The 24,962-nt window shown below is 40.1% G+C and overlaps 1 protein-coding gene across 2 annotated transcripts in view; it reads left to right on the forward strand.

Moving 5' to 3' along the window:
• The window catches only part of LOC126244951 (DNA primase small subunit), a 127,290-nt gene extending 103,177 nt beyond the window's left edge, over window positions 1-24,113 (forward strand). The window contains exons 5-8 of one of the 2 annotated variants that reach the window (XM_049948278.1): window positions 5,404-5,611; window positions 16,135-16,340; window positions 16,997-17,178; window positions 23,911-24,060. In XM_049948278.1, the coding sequence (XP_049804235.1) occupies window positions 5,404-5,611; window positions 16,135-16,340; window positions 16,997-17,178; window positions 23,911-23,930 (616 nt within the window). In that variant the 3' untranslated portion in view covers window positions 23,931-24,060. Of the gene's footprint in view, window positions 1-5,403; window positions 5,612-16,134; window positions 16,341-16,996; window positions 17,179-23,910 lie in introns of both variants that reach the window. The other variant, XM_049948279.1, reaches the window with a different exon arrangement.
• Window positions 24,114-24,962: the final 849 nt, after the last annotated feature.

Raw genomic sequence — 24,962 nt, forward strand, 5'->3', positions numbered from 1 at the left:
TGTCAAGAACTTCCTGTCGCACCATACTCTCCGGTTTGTAGTGGATGCTTCACTCAAAGCCCCCCAATCCATGAGAATGAGGTTCAGCAGGGCTCTGTACTGAGTGTCCCTCCATTTCTGGTGGCCATCAATGGTCTAGCAGTGGTTGTGGGGTCTTTAATATTGCCCTCCTTATATGCTGACAATTTTTGTTGTAATTATTGCTCCTCTAGTATGGTTTTGCTGAGAGTTGCCTACAAGGTGCCATATGAAAGTCTGTCATGGGCTCTCCCCCAGGGCTTTTGGTTTTCAGCTGCCAAGACTCATGTCGTGCACTTCTGTTGCTGTCATACTGCCCACCCATATCCAGAGCTTTACCTAGATGATCAATTACTTCTTAATGTTCAGGCACACCGATTTCTGGGACTAGTCTTCGATTCCTGGCTGACGTGGCTTCACCACCATCACCAACTTAAGCGAAGGTGCTGGTGACACATCATTACACTTTGCTGCCTCAGTAACACTAGCTGGGATGCAGATTGCTCTACCCTTTTGCTGCTGTAGAAAGCCCTGATTCTATATTGATGATGAGAGTCTTGCATGTGGTTCAGCATCATCCTCAGGGTTGCAAATACTGGACCTCATTCATCAATATGAGGTCTAACGTGGGACAGGAGCCTTCCAAACTTCCCTGTGAACAGCCTGTTAGTCGAGGCTGGAGTCTCTCCATTACCTATCGGGCACCAACAACCGCTACTGAATTATGCTAGATGCATTCATAGCTTCCCTGAGCATGCCAACTAATGTGTCCTTTTCCCTGGAAGAAAACTCCACCTCCCTCAACCATGGCACAGAGTGAGGTTACAATCGCTGAACGCCTCCAGTGTTCGGAACTGTAACTTCCTCCACTGTCGCCTCTGGTCAGGGGAACATTGCTTCTGCCCCCATGGCTTGTGCCCTGACCTCAGATTTGCCTCAAAGTCTCCTTTGGTCCAAAATATTCCGCTGACCCCATGATTTTTCGCCACTTGTTCTTGGCTGTCATAGAGAAGTACCCTGGTTGGGAAGCAGTGTTCACTGATGGCTCAACAGTCTACGGATGAAGAGGTTTTGCATACACACATGCACAGTGTAGTGAACTCCACTCTCTGCCACACAGCTGCAGTGTCTTCACTATTGAATTGATGGCCATTAAATTCATCCTTAGCCATGTTCGTTCTTGCACTGGCAAGAGTATCCTACTCTCTAGTGACTCCCTTAGCAGCCTTCAGGCTATAGACAAGTGCTACACTCCACACCCACTGGTTGGAGCTATCCAGGATCTTGTCTCTGACCTCCATCAAGCTGAGTGGCCAGTTATTTTCCTTTGGACCCCCCTGTCATGTTGGGATTTCGGGAAATGAACGAGCTGACTGATTGGCCAAGCTGGCCACCAGGATGCCAATTCTGGAAATGGGGGTCCCAGAACTGAACCTTTGCTCATTTATACGCCATTGATAGCTGGAAGTCTGGAACTCAGAATGGTCTGCCCTGATGTCCCCAAACAAACTGAGGACAATAAAGGAGACCATGACCATGTGGCATTCTTCCCTGCTTGCTTCTTACAGGGAATCCACCGTCCTCTGTAGACTCCACAGTGGTCACATTTGGCTGATCCATAGTCGCATTCTCAAGCATGAGGATCTCCCTCACTGCTGATACCAAGCCCGCGCGGCAATGGTCCACTTGCTCATAGACTGCAATAGTTTGGCTGCTTTGAGACGGCATCTTAATCTTCCTGATAAGCTCCCTCTAGTGCTATCAGATGACACCAACTCAGCTGACTTGGTGTGTCCTGCAAAGGTGGTTTCTATCGATCCCTTTAAGGAAGGGCTTTTTGGTGCCATTGACTGCCTATGGGGTTGCAGGGGCACCCCTCTTCCCCTCCCCTCCCCCCCTCCCTCCCTCCTCTCCTCCTGGGGTCCGCTGGTGGCCCAGCCTAGCCTCTGCTGTTTCCACCTTTTCCTTCTCTTTATAGGTTTTCATTTCTTGGCATTAAAGCCTTCTCTTCACTGATTTTTTAACAACTTGTTTGTGCTGTCTTTTTCCTTGGCTTTACTTCTGCTTTTTATTGTGTTGGCTACACACAGGCTTTCCACGATTTGCCTCTCACCTCCTACTTTTGACGACTACACCTGGTTTCGCACTTAATGGATGAAGGGCTGATGATCTTGCAGTTCAGTCCCTTTCACTCCAAACTAACCAACCATCCAGTGGGACAGCTTGAAGAGAACTATAGGATTTGGCAGGGGAGACCATTTGTAAAGTGTACTTGTGGTTACACATCTCAGCTATCCTGCTACTTACTAGCAGGTCTACTGCTAATTTTCAGGGACAGCCAATGACTGAAACCATATAAACTGTGGAAAGTTTTAACTGTATGTCAGTATCTGTTTTAGCTGTTAAGTACTACAGAAGAACTCGTATAGATGTAGGGAACCAAAGACCAGCCAAATGTGTCCAATTGGAACTAAAAAGATTTGACTAGCTCCAGGTACAGAAATGGAAAGAATTTGAAGTCCTGAATTTTTCAAAGAAGAGAGGAATGTAACAGCATGGGACTAGGCTACAGGACTCGACGCTGTAAAGAACCACTTGCAGCAATACGTTGTCACAACATTGCACCATGCCACCCACCTGCCAATTAATCCCCAGCTAGTTAACAACCAGACACACTTTAGCATGTAGCATATGTGACATTTGTAACAGCTACATCACAACAAACCCCCCTTGGTGCACATAAATACTGACTGCGCTGCCAGGCAAGTCATCAAATCAGTGAGTCATAAGAGTTGACATCCACACAGTGTCATCATCTGCTATGAGGCTGCTCTGCTCAACACTCATTTGACAGGGGATCCAGCTGCCACCTGATAACCCAAAGGTCAGACTAACATCCAATGAACCACTGGGGCATCAACTACCACGGGCCACCCTTCGACACAGTGGAAAACAACCAAAAACCAATAATCACCGTCTTCACTTTTGTGTCATTGGCTTGATCTCTAGTCTTTAACTGTACATAAATGATTGATGATTCTACAGATAGTTTAAGAATCTATACTCACTGCAGCCTCACCACAGAAAAGTAAAGTTCTGCATTAGACAATAATAACAGAAGTGATTGTCAGTGATATCAGGAAAGTACAAACCAAAGTCCAAAGAAAATTAGGTACAATAATCACTGAAGTACAAGTACACAGTTGCATGGAGTCCCCCGGAAGATTGCCATTAGCTGCTGGGCGCCATAGCAGAGCTATACAGTGTGCTGCAGACTTGGCAGATGCTCCAGCTCATGGGTTGCTGACAGTGTCTGGCTCAAGTGGCCTGGAGCACAGCTGTGACTGCAACTGGTTACTGGAGGTTGTGCTACAGCTTAACTACACTACACCAGAGGAGTACCCGCAGGCTCTTGATGGCCATGCGACCCACAGATGCAAGCTCTTCCCCACTAGCAGTGCCGCTGTAATTGCTGCGCATACTGCCTATGACTGATGGTTCCTTGGGGTGCCTGCTAGCATTAATCATGTAAATAGTTTGTGTCAAACAGCACCAAACCCAAACACACGATGTTCTAACAAGGTGCATAACTGCCTTCCGAGATGGACCACTTATCGGTTAGGGGCCAGCAACCTGCATGACACAGGTGTTGTGCTGGGAAGGCTGGCTATCAGTGGCCCTGCCCTGCGTACGCTACAGTCTCATACCTTAAGAGTAGAAGCAAAAGGTCACTCTCCACAGTAATGATAACCACTATGACATGGAGTCTTGACTGGGACACAATTAAGTAGAGGGTGCTGCACAGGTCAGTGCTGAGACCACTGCTAGTGAAGGATGTTGAATGTAACATAGAAGATGCATCAAATAATGCCGTTCAAGACAAATCATGGCTTGTAGAAATTAAATTGATGCTAAATCACATTATGACTCAGTTTTCAGTTTCCAACACACAATTCAACTGAAACTTATATTTTGATTTCAAAAAATGGGCGTAGGATTAGTGAGTCTGAACATTCCAATTTCCTAGGTGCTCAGATAGATGGTACGCTGTCATGGAAAGCTCATGTTAAGAGTCTTGTTCAGAAATTAAATACCACTAATTTACTATTAGAACACTATCTGCAGTACGTGATAATACAACATGAAAATTAATCTACTTAGCTTATTTTTAGCTGGAATGACATTTTAACTCTGCAGCAGAGTGTGCGCTAATATGAAGCTTCCTGGCAGATTAAAACTTTATGCCGGACAGAGGCTCGAACTCAGGACCTTTGCCTTTCTCGCGCAAGTGCTCTACCAATTGAGCTACCCAAGCACGACTCACACCCCGTCGTCACAGCTTTACTTCTGCCACTACCTCGTCTCCTACCTTCCAAACTTTACAGAAGCTCTCCTGCGAACCTTGCAGAACTAGCACTCCTGAAAGAAAGGATATTGTGGAGACATGGCATAGCCACAGCCTGCGGGATGTTTCCAGAATGACATTTTCACTCTGCAGTGGAGTGTGCACTGATATGAAACTTCCTGGCAGATTAAAACTGTGTGCTGGACCGAGACTTGAACTCGGGACCTTTGCCTTTCGCAGGCAAGTGCTCTACCAAGGTAGGAGATGAGGTACTGGCAGAAGTAAAGCTGTGACGATGGGGCATGAGTCATGCTTGGGTAGCTCTGTTGATAGAGCACTTGCCCGCGAAAGGCAAAGGTCCTGAGTTCGAGTCTCGGTCTGGCACGCGGTTTTAAAATGCCAGGAAGTTTCTTATTTTTAGCTGCTTATGGCATGTGGCAGTATATTCTGGGGTAGCTTTTCCTAGTCGCAAATGGTATTTTGGCTGAGAAACAGGCAGTTTGAGTAATTAGTGGAGTACATTTGCAAACCTCTTGTCAACCCGTGTTTAGGAGATTGGGATTCCTCTCATATGTATTTTCATTAATGTCTTTCATTGTTAACAGTACATGCTTATTTCCAAGTATTAGCAGCTTTCACTCATTTAATACTAGGCAGATATCCAATTTGGATCACATCTCATTGACCTCCATGCTGAAAGATTGTGTATTCTGCTGCTTCCACTTTCAATAAGTTATCATAAGAATTAAAGAATCTTAGCAGTAATCCATGCAGTTTCAAGTCTAAACTGAACAATTTCCTCATGACTCATTCCCTCTATTCCTTTGGAGCATTCCTGGAAAAATTGAGCAACTTCCTATGTTACAGTGTTAATTGCATTCGGGCCAGAGGGGGATGCAACATCATACTGATCAGTGGGCTCATGCTGCCAAGATCTTTGTAAATTTGTTAGTTATCAATAAAGTATAATTTTCTAAAATATTAATGAAAATTTCTGAAGAAAATTTATTATAGGTGCCAATGACATTGTTTATTTTTAGGCGTGCTATAACTTTCATTGAACAACAGTTCATGGAGATATGTATTGATGAACAAGATATCCTGGGTCCACCAGAAGCCATAAGAAAATTTTTAGCAATTCTGGATGAACAGATGAGGCAGGATGTGGAGAAGGAATTTCAAAAATTGTCTACTTCCCGGGAACGATGGGATGCTTTTACAAAGTACATCAAACAACAGCAGGAGCAGGTAATTATTACAAGTGTATCCTAGATGTACAAAAAATTTATATGTAATTTGTTTAATCTAATTTACTCTTTTGTAAGTGTAGTATTCCAAGAAGCAACAGAGAGCAAGTGGTTTGGAATGAAAATTTGAAATAATAAAAAGTAATTAAGACTTTAATATTGCCATATTTAATATCAATTATTTGGTCAGTTGTGAGATGTTATGTCACAAGAACTATATTTTATAGGCGAATCATAAATTTATTACATCCTAGAAAACTGATGGCCATCCACTCATTTTTAGAAGTGTGTGATAATTCTGTAATGATAAACCGTGTACTTCAGATGCCATGGTGTATGGTGTGTGAGGGAGGAGGGTGCATACTTCCCTTTTGTACCTTGCGGACGCAAGTGAGCACTAGCCATAATTTGTTGTTAGTTGATGAGATTTAGGGAACGTGTGTGTGTGTGTGTGTGTGTGTGTGTGTGTGTGTGTGTGTGTGTGTGTGTGTCGTTTTGACTGAAGCTCATCACTCTCATTTCAAGAGTTCTAAAATCTATTTTCACTATTATTCTTAACTCCATAATATGCCATTCAGTAGATGATGCAGTACCCCTGCATTGACTGAGGAGGTGCAGGGGAAAGTAAGGCAGTTAAGTAACTCAAATTGTGGAAGAAGATGAGCTGGAAAATAGATTGTCTCCAAATGTCAATGTACTGGGGTGGACAAAAATATGGAATCACCAAAAGCACAACACATTACCATGTATAATACGGTTTAGGAAGCCTGTTGGCATCCAAACTAGGTTCCATTCATCTTGTAATGGATACATATAGGTAATGTATACTATTTGAGGGACTCGTATATCATATTTTTTCTTGCAAAATAATGGCAAGTTCAGGTAACAGTGATGGAGGTGGATAGTGATTGGGCACCCTTCTCTCCAAAACAGACCACAAGGTGTAATATTATTGAGATTGGGTGACTGCAGTGGCCATGGGAGATGTGGCAGTTCATCCTCTTGTTTACAAAACCTGTCGTGGACGATGTGATATTTATGAAAAGGTGCCGTGTCGTCTCGGAACACAGCATTATTTGGGACACTGAATTAGGGAACAAACATTGTACCCTGGGGATATATATGATCAGGGTTAAATGTTCACACAGTCCTTGACAATAATGTGGTTTTTGAGGGTAACTGTGGCGCCAATGAAATACCCCGATCTGGCTGCCCAAATCATCACCAAATCCTCATCATGTTTCACTCTTGGGATGCAGCCTCAGCCAAAAGTTTAAAACCATGTGAAACAAGACTCATCTAACGAAAATACTTTCTTCCATTACTCTATATTCCAGGTTTTATGGCTTCAGAACCACATTTTCTTGTTAAGGCAGTTACATCACTGATAAGTAGTTTTGGAATTCCAGCTTGCCCTGCAATTACCTAATTTTAGTGCTCCCTTCATGTTCTGCTGCTGATGTGGTTTGTGAGGGCAGCATTCAGTTCCACAGTGACTTTTGCAGTTGTCGTCCCCTTATTTTTTGTCACAGTCCTCTTCCATAACCTGTCACGATCACTCATCTCACACACTTTTGTCTGCAGTGTGTCTTGGTGAATGTTATTTTTCAACTTTCCCTGTGTGTGCAGCATAAATCTTTGACATGGTGTCTCTTGAAACACGAAACATTTCTGCTCCCTTGCGTGCAGTAGTACCCATCATGTGAGCCCCAACAATTTGCCCACATTCACGTTCACTTATCTCCCACGTCGTGCACTCAAGGTTCATAGAGCACTGTTCTGACCATAACAGATTCTTTGTAAGTCACTTGTCCTGTTTATTAAGCCAACTTGCATACTTTTGGCTGTATGAGTTTTAGTAGGCAATCAAACTAGATGCTTACATCAGCATGGAGGGCAAATCTAAACCCTGGGTATTGATGCCAGATGGAGAAAGTTTGCTACTGTGTGCCTGCTGACACATGCCCTAACTATAACTCAGTACTTCTGATCAAAATTCTCACCAAACTACTGTTGTTAATATAATGAGGTTAAATGAAGTTCAGACTTGTTTGATGGCACACGATTTATTATCTTTCAAATACAAGCAAAATTGTCCCCACAAACCTAGTCATTCTCACTCTGCAGCCTCTTTCATTCACTTAACACAATAGGAATTGAGTTCCCCATTGCTAGTAGATTCTTGAAGGTTGCCTGTAATGTAAGAGTCATTCTCAGACTTTCTAAATATCCTCAGTTCTACAAATTAACTTTTTCTACCCAATACTCACACTTGTAACCCTGTCATTCTGAAAGCCCAAGCTAGACCCACTCACAGATCAAAGCGAATGGCAGGCTTGAAACTGCACCGTTCTAATACAATGATTCTTCCCCATCATCAATGCTAACTCACTGGAGCAAAGATGCATAGAGGTAGCTTCAATCTAACTGGGACAGGGTAGATATTTGTACTCTTCCAACATGCAAAATATTGAAGACATTGCACAATAGCCACTCGTGGTCATACGGAACAGTGCAATCTGCAGCTTGACTACCATCTGCATTTATGTTCAGATTTGTTTTTCCCACAATGTTTTCATATTTTTGTTCAAACTCTGACCAATAGCATGCACAACAAAGGGGGTGGGGGGTGATAATAGTGATGTTATATCAACAATATTAACATTACCATTGATACTAAAAATGAGACACAAATAGAAAAAGAAGTGAAGTTGGAAACAAAATAACTAATTTGCAGACAAAACAGAATGTTGAATCTCAAGGGCCAGTAGAAAGTTCAGTTTACGGTCAGGTACCTGATGAGAAGTATGTGTGTTATCTAGTTGCAGTATACAGGGTGTTACAAAAAGGTACGGCCAAACTTTCAGGAAACATTCCTCACACACAAATAAAGAAAAGATGTTATGTGGACATGTGTCCGGAAACGCTTAATTTCCATGTTAGAGCTCATTTTAGTTTCGTCAGTATGTACTGTACTTCCTCGATTCACTGCCATGATTTCATACGGGATACTCCACCTGTGCTGCTAGAACATGTGCCTTTACAAGTGCGACACAACATGTGGTTCGTGCACGATGGAGCTCCTGCACATTTCAGTCGAAGTGTTCGTACGCTTCTCAACAACAGATTCGGTGACCGATGGATTGGTAGAGGTGGACCAATTCCATGGCCTCCACGCTGTCCCGACCTCAACCCTCTTGACTTTCATTTATGGGGGCATTTGAAAGCTCTGTCTACGCAACCCCGGTACCAAATGTAGAGACTCTCCGTGCTTGTATTGTGGACGGCTGTGATACAATACGCCAGTCTCCAGGGCTGCATCAGCGCGTCAGGGATTCCATGCGACGGAGGGTGAATGCATGTATCCTCGCTAACGGAGGACATTTTGAACATTTCCTGTAACAAAGTGTTTGAAGTCACGCTGGTACGTTCCGTTGCTGTGTGTTTCCATTCCATGATTAATGTGATTTGAAGAGAAGTAATAAAATGAGCTCTAACATGGAAAGTAAGCGTTTCCGGACACATGTCCACATAACATATTTTCTTTCTTTGTGTGTGAGGAATGTTTCCTGAAAGTTTGGCCGTACCTTTTTGTAACACCCAGTATACATTTCAGGTTCAGTATACAAAGATGAAACATTCAGGGGGTATAAGAGCTACCAGTGATACTGTAGTTTTTCAGAGTATTGAAAAGAAGACACGTTCAGGCTGTCAGATGATAATGCAAGCGCATATTCTTTGCATTGCAGCACAAGTGGCCAATACTATCTGGCAGTACTTTATGCTGAACTTACTGTGTTGTTATTATGGTCTTCAGTCTGAAGACTGGTTTGAAGCAGCTCTACATGCTACTATATCCTGTGCAAGCCTCTTCATCTCTGAACAACTACTACAACCTACACCTTCTGTATGTGCTTACTGTATTCATGTCTTGGTCTCCGTGTATGATTCTTACACTCCACAGTCTACATTCCAGACAAATCCCTTCAGAAAAGGCTTCATAACACTTTGTATTTGATGTTAGCAAATTTCTCTTCTTCAGCAATGCTTTCCTTGCCATTGCCAGTATACATTTTATATCCTCTCTACTTTTGCAGTCATCATTTCTACTGCTTTAAATGTCTGGTTTCCTAACCTAGTTCCCTTTGCATCACCGGATTTAATTCGACTACATTCCATTATTCTCATTTTACATTCTTGTTTCAAGACACTGTCCATTCCATTCAAGTGCTCTACCAAGTCCTTTGCTAACTCTGACAGAATTACAATGTCATTGGCAAATCTCAGTGTTTTTATTTCATCCCCATAACTTTAATTCCTACTTCAGATTTTTCTTTGGTTTACTTTACTAATTGTTCAGTGTACAGATTGAATATAATCGGGGATAGGCTATAGCTCTGTTTGACTCCTGTCTTAACCACTGCTTCCCTTTCATTCCCCTAAACTCCTATAACTGCTGTCTGGCATCTGTAAAAGTTGTAAATAGCCTTTCTCTTCCTGTATTTTGCCTGTGCTACCTTCAGAATTTCAAAGAGAGTATTCCAATCAACATTGTCAAAGCCTTCTCTAAGTTTACAAATGCTACAAATGTAGGTCTGTCTTTCCTTAACCTATCTTCTAAGATAAGTCATAGGGTCAGTATTGCCTCACATTTTCCTACATTTCTCCAGAATCCAAACTGATCTTCCCCAAGGTCGGCTTCTACCAGTATTTCCAGTCTCCGGTAAATAATTCAGGTTAGTATTTTGCAACCATGACAAACTGGTAGTTCAGTGACTTTCACGCCTGTCATCAACTGCTTTCTTTGGAATTGGAATTACTACATTCATCTGAAAGTCTGAGGGCATTTCGCCTGTCTTGTACATCTTGCACACCAGATGGAAGAGTTTTTTCATGGCTGGCTCTCCCAAGGCTCTCAGTAGTTCTGACAGAATATCGTCTACCTCTGTAACCTTGTTTCAACTTACAAGGGGGGACCACAATGTTGGGATCGCAGATTTACTTCAAACTTTGCACACCTTTATTAAGCTATTAAAACAGCATAATGTGCAAGTAGTAAGGTGCAGTACTCTGGCAATTCCGAAAAATTGCAAGAGAATTTTTACAAGTCTGTTATGTGGCTTATGTACCTGTGTGTGGGTATTGGTGGTTAGCATTCGAGGTGGTCAATAGATTAGCTTTCGTGTTCCATAAGAAGAATTTACATTAGGCGATGGTCTGAGTCCAACTCAAACTTAATTATCAGTGTGCTTTTTTTCATCACTCATCATATTATTTAATTTTTAACATTTGAGAGGTAACATAACTTCAAAAGCTACTTGTATGTGCATGAAGTTTTAGCGAATTTCATATTATTTGTTACAGGTCTTCCAGCTTTCGCAGTTAGTCATACCCCCAAAATGTACTCCAATTTGCCAACCATGTGACATTTATTTCTATCGGCAAGTAAAACACTTTATAAAATTCCTTCTGAACTGTTCATTTCTGATTGACTGCAGATGACAAGTTGATTCGTGTTTTAACACTTCTACTTAATTATTATCTACTCGTCGGTAAGGTAATCCTCAAAACTTCAAAGACAGATGAACTGCCTTATCAAAAGTGCATGTCGTCTGATGTTATCTAGAATCATAAGTAGAAGGTTAAAAACGAAATTTTTCTCCACATAACTGAAATATTCGTAGATTACATGGATCTTCATGAAGTGTGTGGTTTACAGTGAAAGTGATCGGTTCCAGTTTTAAAACATTTACTCTTCTGTTCGTAACAGCTGATCAAATCCATAATGACACATTGCAAAGAGGCCAAGTTGTACAGTATGTCTTCATAAAACAACTGACTGATTCACAAATCAAGAAACATACTTTTTCACAACTTTAAATCTTAGTGAAATGATATTCAAGTAACTAACACAGGTTACACTTCGAGGTATCAGCTCAAAACTGCCCGTCCCAGCAGCCTCGCTGCTTCCCTATTTATATATTCTAAATAATGGGTGGTCACTTGGACCATTATTACTTAATAATGACAACATTTTTTTAATCGTATTTACAATTAAAAGTTCCAAAGCTAAGATGTTCTGATTACCCAGAATAATACGTCTAAAATTACAGAATTGAATAATATGTGAAATTTATAATGTAAAAATGTTTTTAAATGTGAAAATTCCATCTCAATATGAGTACAATAATGAACTTCACAAAATTAATTAATACATGCTAATTACATGACGACTCACATTCCTAACAATAATTGAAACTATGAGGGTAAAATGAAACAGGTTTTGATTTACAGAATTTGTAACAGATGCCTAGAATTTTATAATTAGGCGTATATCTGGTTACAACAATACAAGTTTAATTAATAAAGTCATTAAGACGGAATGTTCTTTACAGCTTTCATCCTAAATTTATGTTTTAACAATATGTGCCTTCATTTGCAAGCGACAGAATAACTTCTTGAATGAGTAAACTACATTCGTAAAAGTCCAATTATTTGAATAACTGCAGTTGGTGACTAATACCATATGTTTTATTCCTATCGTTTTCACTAATTCAAGTCTTTTCCAATACTACAGTGAATGCCACAGTTTGTTAAAATACATCGTAATTTGTTTTATTTTGTAATAGTGTCTGCTAATTAGTCTCCAATTTAGTGTCATTTTTATGAAATTCATGAATCACCACAATACCAATCATTTTAAAGTGAGTTATTGTACTACACAATGTCAGGGAATCAGAGTTTTCATTAAGTCTTTGTATGGTAGGTATATTACACTGTGAAGATGCTATTAAAATCCATTCCATCATACATCACCATTTGTCAGCACCTATATTTGTATTATGCATGGTTTGCACCCAAATTATTGGAAGAAAGAGAAACTTTTCAAAATATCAATGAGGTCAGTTTTCCCTTAGAAACTCTGAACATTCCCTTAAATGCAGGAAAACTACATTCGTTTGATGTAGTATATGCAGTTTCAATTTATGTTTTCCATGTCCGCATAATAAATACCATCCTGCAATGTGTGATGTCGAGAGCACATCTGAGGAGTAATAGTATATTACACTTGTGGTCTGCCACATTGTGACTTACTATATTACTCCAGAATGAGATTTTCACTCTGCAGCGGAGTGTGCGCTGATATGAAACTTCCTGGCAGATTAAAACTGTGTGCCCGACCGAGACTCGAACTCGGGACCTTTGCCTTTCGCGGGCAAGTGCTCTACCATCTGAGCTACCGAAGCACGACTCACGCCCGGTCCTCACAGCTTTACTTCTGCCAGTATCTCGTCTCCTACCTTCCAAACTTTTCAGAAGCTCTCCTGCGAACCATGCAGAACTGCATGGTTCGCAGGAGAGCTTCTGTAAAGTTTGGAAGGTAGGAGACGAGATACTGGCAGAAGTAAAGCTGTGAGGACCGGGCGTGAGTCGTGCTTCGGTAGCTCAGATGGTAGAGCACTTGCCCGCGAAAGGCAAAGGTCCCGAGTTCGAGTCTCGGTCGGGCACACAGTTTTAATCTACTATATTACTGATTGTGAATAACATCATTCCCATCATTATTTTTCAAGGTTTGACTTGGGCTTTACAAGTCTGTCCCTTGTCCTTGAAAATTTAATTAAAAATTGTTAATAGTTAAATAATGTATGAAATTCACTAGAACTTCATGGAAATGCACATGTTTTTTTTTCCATTATATTACCTCTCAGATGTCATATAAATTAAATTGACCACAATGACTTCTGGCAGTCGTTACCTTCACACAGATACTTCACTTAAATAATAGATGCATAAAACTTCTCTTGAGATTTTCTCGGAATTTCCACAGTAGTGCACCTTATTACTTGCACATTATATTGTTTTTAATGGCCTACTTAAGGTGTACATAGTTTGAAGTAAATCTGTGATCTGATCATCTTGGCCTGCCCTTGTTAGATCTTTCTGAGTTCTGTGAAAATTCTTCTTGCAGTATCATATTTCCCCTCTCATCTTCATCTATGTACACATTCCTTTATATAATATTGTCTTGCAAGGACCCTCTATATACTCCTTCCACCTTTCAGGCTTGCCATCTTCGCTTAGCACTGGTTTTCCATCTGAGCTCTTAATGTTTCTACAGTCGCTTCTCTTTTTCCCAAAGGCCTCTTTCATTTTCCTGTCTGCGGTATCTATCTTTCCTCTAGTGAAATATGCTTCTAAATCCTTACATCTGTCCTCAAGCCATTCCTTCTTAGCCATTTTGCACTTCCTGTCAGTCTCATTTTTTAAACACTTTTATTCCCCTTTGCTGCTTCATTTGCTGCATTTTTCAATTTTCTTCTTTCATGAATTAAGTTCAGCATCATTTGCGTTATCTGTGAATTTCTGTTACGTCTTTTCTTTTTTCTTATCTGATCCTCTTTTGCCTTTACTATTTCATCTCTTAAAGCTACCCTTTCATCTTTTACTGTATTGATTTCCCCTGTTCTAGTCAACTATTGCCTAATGGTCCCTCTGAAACACTCAACAACCTCTGGTTCTTCCAACTTATCCAAGTCTCATCTCCTTAATTTCCTACCTTTTTGCAATTTCCTCAGTTTCAGTCTGCAGCTCACAACCAATAAATTGTGGTCAGAGTCCACATCTGCCACTGAAAATATCTTACAATTTAAAATCTTGTTCCTAACTCTCTGTCTTACCACTGTATAGTCAATCTAAAACTTTCCAGTGGCTCCAGGTCTCTTCCACATATACAACCCTCCTGTATGATTCTTAAACCTAGTTTTAGCATTGAAATTATGGTCTTTGCAAAATTCTACCAGGTGGCTTTCTCTTTCATTCCCTTTCCCCAGTCCATATTCATCTAATGTTTTTCCTTCTCTTCTTTTTCCTACTATCAAATTCCAGTGCTCCATCATGATTAAATAGGCATGTGCTTTAATTATCTGAATAATTTATTTTATCTCATCATCCATTTCTTCAATCTCCTCGTCATCTGTGGGACTACCTATCATATAAACTTGTACTACTGTGGTAGATGTGGGCTTTGTGTCTGTCTTGCCTACGATAATGCATACGCTCTTCATAGTTTACCCGCATTCCTATTCTCTTATTCATTACTAAACCCGCTCCTGCATTACTCCTGTTTGACTTAGTATTTATAAACTTGTATTCACCTGACCAGAAGTCCTGTTCCTCTTGCCAACAAACTTCACTAATTCCCATTCTGTCTAATTTCAACCTACCCATTTCCCTTTATAAATTTTCTAAACTACCTGCCCAATTAAGGGGTCCAACATACCTTGCTGCGAACTGTAGAATGCCAGTTTTGTTTCTCCTGATGCAACATCCTCGTGAATACTCCCCACCCAAAGATTTGAATGGCAGCTATTTTACCTCCAGAATATCTTACCCAAGAGGGCACCATCATCATTTAACCATACAGTAGAGCTGTATGCCCTCGGGAAAAATTACAGATGAAGTTTCCACTTGCTTTCAGCCGACTATATCAATTGTTACATATCTTTCAAATGGCTGAACTATTTTGTGTGTTTAAAATTCCTCTGCAGGGGATAATCCAGCAAATATTAGTAATTTAATTTTTAGTTCACATTATGTTGCATTGACAGTATTTTGGTGTTCCCATGCTGAAGCAACCCATTGCCTTCCTGGTGCTGCAAAAGTAAAAATGTAGCTTTACGTTGTGCGTATACTTAATTAATATACCTTTCACAGTTACCAAAAGCAAACAATAGTTATGTTTGTCAACTGAGTCCACAAGCCCTACAAGTAGCCAAATACTTCTCAGACACTTACATCCTCCATGTCCATGAGGATCACCTGTTTCATGCAGGCAGTTTTGCTGGGACCCCATATGCTAGTTTCATATTATCATTTCTTATACAACACCTGTTGTTATCTGTGCTTTGAAAATTTATCTGTTGAGGGATCATGTTTGCAAATGCTCTGTACCTACATTATTGCATTGTTGACATGTCATGCCGTTTCTCACAGTTGCTTAGTTAGTCCTGTGAAGCTCAAATTCATACCTCTGGTGTGATGACTACTTCTCTTTCGCAGTGGTGAACAAAATATGAAATTTTCAAATTATCAGTGCATATTATGCTTGAGCATGTCTACCATTAAGGGAATTGGCTGTTGGAGAACTTTCATCTGTACTCATATTAATGAATAATTTAGATTTAATTTCCTTTAATCGTTTCAGATGAAGATGGAATGGCTCCTTTCAAAAAGTCTAGACAGCTTTCCTTCCTCGTGCTCTCCAAGACTGTGTTCCTTCTCTAATGATGTAGTCATTGATGGGATGTTGAACCCTAATCTTCCATTTTGCTTTTCTTCCCATTTTCATTGCTTCCTCTCTTTTACTGTAACAAATTTTCTGTGTCCCAACTACTGCAGATCAACATAGTCCATCAGGATGTCAGTTTTTTGTATTTATATTAAGCTTCAATACCTTATGTATCATATCCTCTCTCTTTTAAAATTTTATTTGTTTTCATTTACATCAATCTTCATGTTCTACAGGGGCATCTGAAAAAACGAAAACAATTCATCATCCAGGAAATTATGATTCAGTACACCTATCCAAGGTTGGATATTAATGTCACAAAAGGACTGAACCATTTATTGAAGTCGCCATTTTGTGTCCATCCTAAAACAGGAAAAGTGTGCATTCCATTTAATCCAAAAGCAGCAGAGAAATTTAATCCAACGGCAGTTCCAACAATCAGGTAACTGATTTATACAAGGTTTTCTCTATCATTCTCCTCTTCTTTGCTTTCACTTTCAAGTGTCAGATGTATCATTTTCCCATTTATTTGTTGTCTTTCATCAACCCCATTTTTACTGTGTTTCATATCTTTCCTCTCGGATAGCTCTCTTACTACTTTCCCTCTCTTTATCTACTCTTGAACTCTTCCGCATCCTCCCCACTACCTATGCACCCCCTCCCCCTTTGCATTTTTCAGTGCAGTGTGCCCTATATTCCTGTGTAGTCACACTAACTGGGTCTTCTCAATTGCTAATTTGTTATTCTATCGAACAGTTAAATACATTTCATTGTTAACCAGGTTTCTGACAACTATTCATCCAGGTAGTATTTTTACACACTTATTGTTGATTTCTCCATCTGCACTTGTTAAGGCCGTCTGTCAGCAGCTAAGCATTCTTTCAAAAGGTATTTTTCATTTTCTTAATCTCAAGTCTTGCTTGCACTTTTGTTATCCTTCCCATGATTTTAATAACAACAGTGCAACGTATATTTATCTTTCATGTTGTTTTCTGTTAGCAAATTTTTATGGGAATGTTTATTAATTTTAAGTAATGTTTGCAAAACAGTGGTGTATAATGCTATTTTAAAATAATTTTATTTATTTGATATTGACAGTCAGTTAATTGATGAAATTCAGAAATATGACGCTAAGACGAAGGAATTATTAACAGAAGATGATCGTAACAAGAGAGTCAAAGATTATAAAAAGACGAGTATGTACAAAGGTGTCGTAGTTTTTGAAGAATTCTTACGGAAACTCGAAAAATCAGGAAAAGATGATGTTATCAGCAGGCATGGTAAGTGTTAATCAAGGTATTTTCCAATTATATATAGCCCCTGTGTGTGTGTAAAGGGGGGGGGGGGGGGGGAGGTAAAGCAAATTGGCCTTAAATCGGAATAGCCATTTTTTCCTTCCCATCATCCATCTGATATCGGGGGGAGGGGGGCGCACTACTGCTTAACCAGTTATATTGAATAACTGATGTGTACAGGTATCTTCTGTTGGTGTCTTAATATTTACTTGGAGATTGCATTAGTATTTTACAGAGAGAACAGTTACTTAGACATGTAACAACAGAGATTTGTTGACAATACCTACTATTTATCATACAGCTTTACAGTGTATCAGAATGAGAAAAAGAGTGAAGGCCTCTGGACTCCAAGAAGTACCTAATGAAGTGACATGTGGAAATGTTGAAATAAGAAAATGCTATCATACTTCTCGCAACCATCCCTAGGTCTGTCTGTGTGCTTTCTTCTCAAAGAAGAGATAATATATTGCACATGAAACATGATCGTATCTCATGTCACTGAGATTTCATTGTTGATTTCCCTCTTGTTTAATTTGCTGTGTTCCACTTGTGTGATTTACTTTTCGATAGAACCATTCTGTTCAAACCATTCCTCTTTTCATCAGAAGAAAGTCTGTAATTTTATATTGTGTTAATATGAAGCCATCTGCTGCTGCCTGACAAACATCATGTTTCTTAACCTTTAAGGTGACCTCCCACTGTTGGCAGACCTAGACATTTTCCCAATTTTTTCCTGAATTATGACTGACCAGAATTATGATACACGTTTGCTGTATCATTATCCCCATGTTCTTCAGCATCCTCTTGCATCAGACCATATTTGGTGGGAAATCTATGCTGCTAGCTGTTAGACAGTTCTTTTTCATGTTCAGCATCTGTATTCCGGCACGTGAAACCTTCCCGGTTCAGGTCCTCTGAAAGATTGGTATATATAGTGGCACTACACAATCTAAAGATAAAATTATATACCCCAAAATCTGTTATGTAATGTGACTACCTGTATAGGAAAGTTCTTGCGTATGCGGAGTGTGTGTACTTATGTCTGTGATCTCCTTCCAGACCCCCAGACTGATTTCAAACAAATTTGGCACAGAAACATCAGGCCTCTTGAGTTTCAGCAGTGTGGGGTTTATAACCTCCTATCTCCAATAAGAGCAGAGATTATGGTGTTCTTACCAGCCCCTGGCATATAGGCTGCCCTGAATTACAGGCATATTGTGTGGGGACAGTATGTGCTGGCCAAATCGGCCAGCATTGCAGGGCACCCTTCATGTCAAGGGCAAGAAAAGGTTTTCCAGGCCCCAACATGTAGGTTGCTTTGCACGTCAAGCATGTTATGTTGGAATAGTATCAACCTGCTTTGCATGGCAGCCTGTGTGTTAGGGGCAAATAATGATTTTTCAAGTAGCTGATGTGCAGCCTGCCCTGTAACAGACATGCTGTGGAAATAGTACGGGCCTGCTTTATTGAAATTGATTGCAGGTGCTATACTTGCTATTGAGCATGGCTGAGGACAGATTGAGATGGACAGAGGATAGGATGGACAGGGCTCAGGGGAGCGGGAAATGAATAGATGAGGGAAGGAGGGGGAGATCCATGAAGCAGGTGAAAGGTGTAGTTTTTTGGGCAGGTGGAGAACGTAGAGGGGAGGTGAAGATGGAAAGAGAGAAGGGGAGGAGGAAATTGACAGAAAGAGGACAAGGAGGAGGTAGACAGATAAAGGTGAGAGTATAATATTTCTACCAGCAATGATATGAAATTCACTTTATATTCTGTATGTGATATTCAAGAGTATGAACTGTTACATAAAATTATTCTGAAAACTTTATCTCTGGCAATAATATTATAACAAATCTGAGGCCTGATACTCTTTTGTTTAATCTCAGATACTTTTACCAAAATCAAGAACGATAATAATACTGTTAACTTTCATTTACTTTTGAAACTGCAAACTAGCTGTGGCCCACAGTTAACTTGGAAATAATTAGCTTGCTATTTTACTGACAGTGAAAAGAAATGAAGTTCGCTTTCATAATAATTGCTCTCAGAAAAATTATCAACATGACGTGGCATGGACTCGACTAGTGCCTGAAGTAGTGCTGGAGGGAATTGATATCATGAATCCTGCAGGGCTGTCCATAAATCCGCAAAAGTACGAGGGGGTGGAGGTCTCTTCTGAACAGCATGTTGCAAGGCATCCCAGATATTCTCAGTAATGTTCATGTCTGGGGAGTTAGGTGGCCAGCAGAAGTGTCTGAACTCAGAAGAGTGTTCCTGGGGCCACTCTGTAGCAATTCTGAACATGTGGGGTGTCACATTGTCCTGCTGGAATTGACCAAGTCTGTCACAATGCGCAATGGACATGAATTGATGTGGATGATCAGACAGGATGCTTACGTACGTGTCACCCATCAGAGTCGTATCTAGACGTATCAGGAGTCCCCCATCACTCCAGCTGCACACGCCCCACATTATTATGGCGCCTCCACCAGCTTGAACAGTCTCCTGCTGACAGTTCAGGGTCCATGGATTCATGAGACTGTCTCCATACCTATACATGTCCATTGGCTCAATACAATTTGAAACGAGACTCATCTGACCAGGCAACATGTTTTCAGTCATCAACAGTCCTATGTTGGTGTTGACAGGCCAAGGCAAGGCGTAAAGTTTTGTGTCCTGCAGTCATGATGTTTCATTGAATGTTTTGCACGCTGACACTTGTTGATGACCCAGCATTGAAATATGCAACAATTTGGAGAGGGTTGCACTTCTGTCACGCTGAACATTCTCTTCAGTCATCATTGGTCCTATTCTTGCAGGATCTTTTTCCAGGCACAGCGATGTCAGAGATCAGATGTTTCACCAGATTCCTGATATTCACAGTACACTGGTGATATTTTCATAAGGGAAAATCCCAACTTCATCGCTACCTAGGAGATGCTGCTTCCTATCGCTCGTGCGCTGACTGTAACACCATGTTCAAACTCACTTAAATCATGACAACATGCCATTGTAGCAGCAGTAACTGATCTAACAACCGTGTCAGGCACTTGTTGTTTTATATAGAAGTCGTCAACTGCGAAGCCATATGCTGCCTGTTTACATATCTCTGTATTTGAATAAGCATGCCTATATCAGTTTCTTTGGCACTTCAGTGTAGTAATTACACACAAAATGGCTTTTGAAATAATCGCAAACCGAATGAAATCTATTTTTCTTTTTGTCTGAAATGGATGAGGATCTTCAAATATCTTAGTCGTAGTACCCAATTTATTTTTATATGCTTTGATGAACATTCAGTCTGACCTAACGGCAAGAGAGCACGAGCATAAAAAAAGCGAGAAATCAAGAAAGCTTTCACACCCATAAATGTCCTTTTATAATAATTTAGCATTCTTGAATAACTTTTATCTCAGTACTAGTTAAAAGGTTTGTGGAATTTCTACATTACACAGATGTTGGGGATCAATAAAATTAAATATTGTTTTATATAAGTATACTAGACACCACTGTCATTTAGTAATTATTTCTTTTGATGTGCAGGAAATTCATTAAGTCTGGCTGTGGTGCTTCAGGTGGTTGAGGTGCGCACACACAGGAGGAGGAGGCATTTTCAGTACATGTGTCAAATGCATACATGTGCAAAGCTGTGGGGAGAATACTAGTTTAGGAGTAAGGAGGTCAGTCACCAAATAGTAAGAGACTTCAGCCATCGAGAATCACACACAAAAGAGAATGAGAACTTTGCTAGATTTCAGAGTAAATCCTTTGACAAGCTTTGTGTGTGTGTGTGTGTGTGTGTGTGTGTGTGTGTGTGTGTGTGTGTGTGAAAGCAAATGGGACAGAAGGTGTCGAGGTTGTGTCTTGGCCCTGAGTCCAGATTATGATGGCCCTGAGTTCAGATTTTGAAGATATCATCAGTGAACTTGATCAAGACAAGGGTTTGGCTAAATCACCCATAAACAAGTTGGCATAGGAGGCTGCCATGTGGATCCATTGGGTGCCATGGATTTGTTTGTGGACCTTGTGCTCAAAAGAGTAGTAGTTGTATGTGGGGATATAGTTGGTAAGATGTATGAGAAATGAAGTCGTGAGTTCAGAGTTGGGAGGACACTGGAAGAGGCAGTTTTTGATAGCTGCGTGAGGGATGTTGATGTATAGGAAGGTGGCATTAGCAGTGGTAAATAGGAATTCTTTCAGTGAGTGCATTAAACAGTTACAATGGGGTATTAAGGATTGTTGAGTTGTGGATTTTGGGAAGCATATACAAGGCGAGTGGGGTTGTTGGGTTAAGCAGGGAGATGGACTCGAGAGAGATTCTGGGCTGAGCCAAAGGTGTTCAGTAGGGAGTGGAGGTTATGATGGACACCATGGCAGAGATTGTAAGTGGTGTAGTCAGACAGTTAGTTGGCGTTCTGTCAGGTAGTCACTGCAATTCATCACAACAGTGGTGGAGCATTTGTCTGCTGGAAGGATGGTTACTTGAGGGTCTGTTTTTGAGATTGCAAACGCATGTCCTTCCTTCTGTTGTGAGATTTGTATTGAGAAGGGACTTGCAAAAGGATTTAGAGGCCAAATGGAGGTAAGAAATTCATGGAAGGCGAGTGACCGTGGAATGGTTTGGTGAGGACTGGGGGGGGGGGGGGGGGGGCATGTCACTGTTGAATGGCGGTATGAACTGGGAGGGTGAGGTTCAATGTTGCTGGTAGTTTAGTTTCAGTCGGAGGAATTGGTAGTAAACAAATGTTTCCACTGTAGTGATCGGGAGAGGGAGAGAGGACTTTGACAGGTTCAACTGGTTAACCTTGGCTGTGGGTCTGAAAAAGAGGCCTTCGGATAGTACTGAAAATTCTGTAGGATCAAGGTTTTTGGTAGAAAGTATAATCACACCATTTTGGGGTTATTTGTGTTCTGGATTTCATGGATTGTTGGAAAGGATTCTTGGAGGATGTGGCAAATCGTAAAGATCAGCCAGGCAGGGTCTGGGTGCGATGAAGGGTTGACAAAGGGAATTCACTGTGTGTAAGATACATGTTGATGGGTAGTAGTGCTCCTGAGCATGCGTAAGACGTCAACATGTTAGATAATTTATTGAGGTGGTGTCTGGAGTGCTCTTCCCGTTGTAGGAGGGCAAGGGTTATTTATCTAATGTGAGTATCTTAAATAAAACGCATCTCGGTTGGTATGTACCCAGTATACAATTAATAAAATACGGCTGAAGCCCCACCAGATCAATCTCCTGCACAGTTGATGACTTATGAAAGTTTGTGCCATATTCTCTGCGTAAACCAGCTATGAATTGCAAATGTGAAGCTTCAGATATCTCAGAGAATTTCAGTAATTTTGATGTTTATACAAAAATTACAACTTTGAATATAAACTGACCCTGTATTTTGACAGATTTCTGGAAAAAATCTTGCCTTATAGGAAGGTATATATGAATATATTATTTAGGGCTACTTTTGATAGATGTTTTGCCATTTTATATATATTGTACTGTTACGTCAGTATCTAGAGTAATGAGTAAAATCAAATTTGTAAATTTCTAATGTAAGTGCGAAAAGTCGCAGCAGTAACATTTAAATAAACAATCATGTCCCTAAACATAGTGGGATGTTAACAAGGTGGCAGCATCATGCTGATGCACAAACACCAGCTTTTAAAATCACTTCCCCCAAAAATTTACATCACGAAAGACAGCGTTTCATTATTCAGTTTGTGTGCAGGAAAAATGTGAAACTTACTGAAATTCATCATAAAATTAATGTCCATTATGAGGGCATATGTTTATTATAGTAGAAAGTGCACAAATTGAATGATTGAAGTTCACAAATGGTTCATAGCTGATGCTTCTCACTCAGGTCAGACGCATCTCATTGTATTAAGAAAGCATTACAGTTAAAATGTCTCAAGGTAGGTGCCCCACCCAGTAACTCTGTTATTGAAACAATGTGATGCTGATGTGTTTGAACTATATATTCATCAAATTTAGCAAAACCCTCACTAATATCTCTATTTTAACAGCTGTCATTCACTTCACGGCAAGCAATTTTCTTTCTGTAGCCTTTTGTCCCATTGGGTGTAGCATCTGCAATCTGATGCGTGAGTTAGCTGAATACACCAATACCTTGCCAGAGTCTATACAGGCAGATAATAACCTGCTTAATTTCCACCAGCCTTTCATATCTCTCACAAAGTCAGTGTGTGTGTGTGTGTGTGTGTGTGTGTGTGTGTGTGTGTGTGTGTGTGTGGCAGCAGTAACATTTAAATCGACAATTATGTCCCTAAACATAGCAGGATGTTCACAAGGTGGCAGCATCGTGCTGATGCGCAAACACCAGCTTTTAAAATCACTTCCCCCAAAAATTTACATCACAAAACACAGCATTTCATTATTCAGTTTGTGTGCAGGAAAAACGTGAAACTTACTGAAATTCATCGTAAAATTAATGTCCATTATGATGGCACATATTTTGCAGTAAGTAGCTCTCGGTAACACTTACTATCTGTGTATTAAAGCTGAAATCTAATGGTCATTACCAATAAACAGTACTAATGGTGGAGCACTACTACCTTGGACATGAGGATCTTTTGTCATTTTAATTATTGGGAAATACTGTCACTTATTTAAACTGAATGTATTGTGCTGTTTCTTGATGTACTGCATTTACATTTTGGCAATATCTTATACTGATTTTTTTTTCCATTCTCTCTTAGATCTCAGCATGGAATTTTAAGAAGCCATTGGGGTGAAATGATGCAGTTACTAAAAGAACAAAAGACTGCTGCTCCCACATAACATATCAGAACACGTTTACTTTGTGTTATAAGATGTCCTCAATATTAGTGAATGTTGTTTTCATAATTATGTTGTAAATTAGTTCAGTATTAACATATGTTGACAATAAAGACTTTGAATAAGTCTGATATAGTCCTTAATGTCCTTAAGTGACCTTCCTCTACTACATAAACTTTTTTCTTGTAGAGAGTAAGATAGTGTATTAAAAAAATGTAATAATGTAACATCTTAAACTCGCACAACATTATTCTCTCAACAGTTATTAAATCACACCTGTCTGTTTTTAAAACTTTTTCCTGGGCAGTGACATGTAAATAAATAGTGCAATTTGTTACTTTCTGGCTGCTGCAAATTTTTTACTGTTATTTGACTCTTGCTTGCCGAGACACTCATTTTATACATGTTATGCATTATTAGATTAAGATTTTTCTCTGTGTTTTCAAAATCTCAGTGACTAGCATGCTGGGATGTTACTAATCTGCTTAATGATGATCACTGCTGCAGTTCCTTGGTAACACTGAAATATAACCATCTTATTTTCTGAAACATGTTGGCTTCATAACTAGAGTGTTCAAGAACTAACACAACACCAGTGATTTAAATTTGACTTATTTGCACTTTTATTATTGCCAACACACATTTCGGTGATGATCACCGACACTCCTGTTTATATTTCACAAAGCCCAAAGACCATGTTAGTAAATGAACTTGGCGATCCTTATCAGTGGCAACATATTTCATAAGCAGTTCCATAACATACTCGGCAAATCATGGTTCTACATGTCAGACTGCCACAGTCTGTAACATTACCAGCTACTACAAAATTAGGAATTCACCGATAATGTTACTCTTGTGAAAGGATTTTAATTTTCACTGTGATCACATGTAATAAAATGCAGCAGACTGTTTTCATTTCTTCAAGTATTCCTAATCAAAGGAAGCAGCAGGAAAACCAATGGTAACCAAATCA

Source organism: Schistocerca nitens, chromosome 1, assembly GCF_023898315.1.
Source record: "Schistocerca nitens isolate TAMUIC-IGC-003100 chromosome 1, iqSchNite1.1, whole genome shotgun sequence".
NCBI lineage: Eukaryota > Metazoa > Arthropoda > Insecta > Orthoptera > Acrididae > Schistocerca > Schistocerca nitens.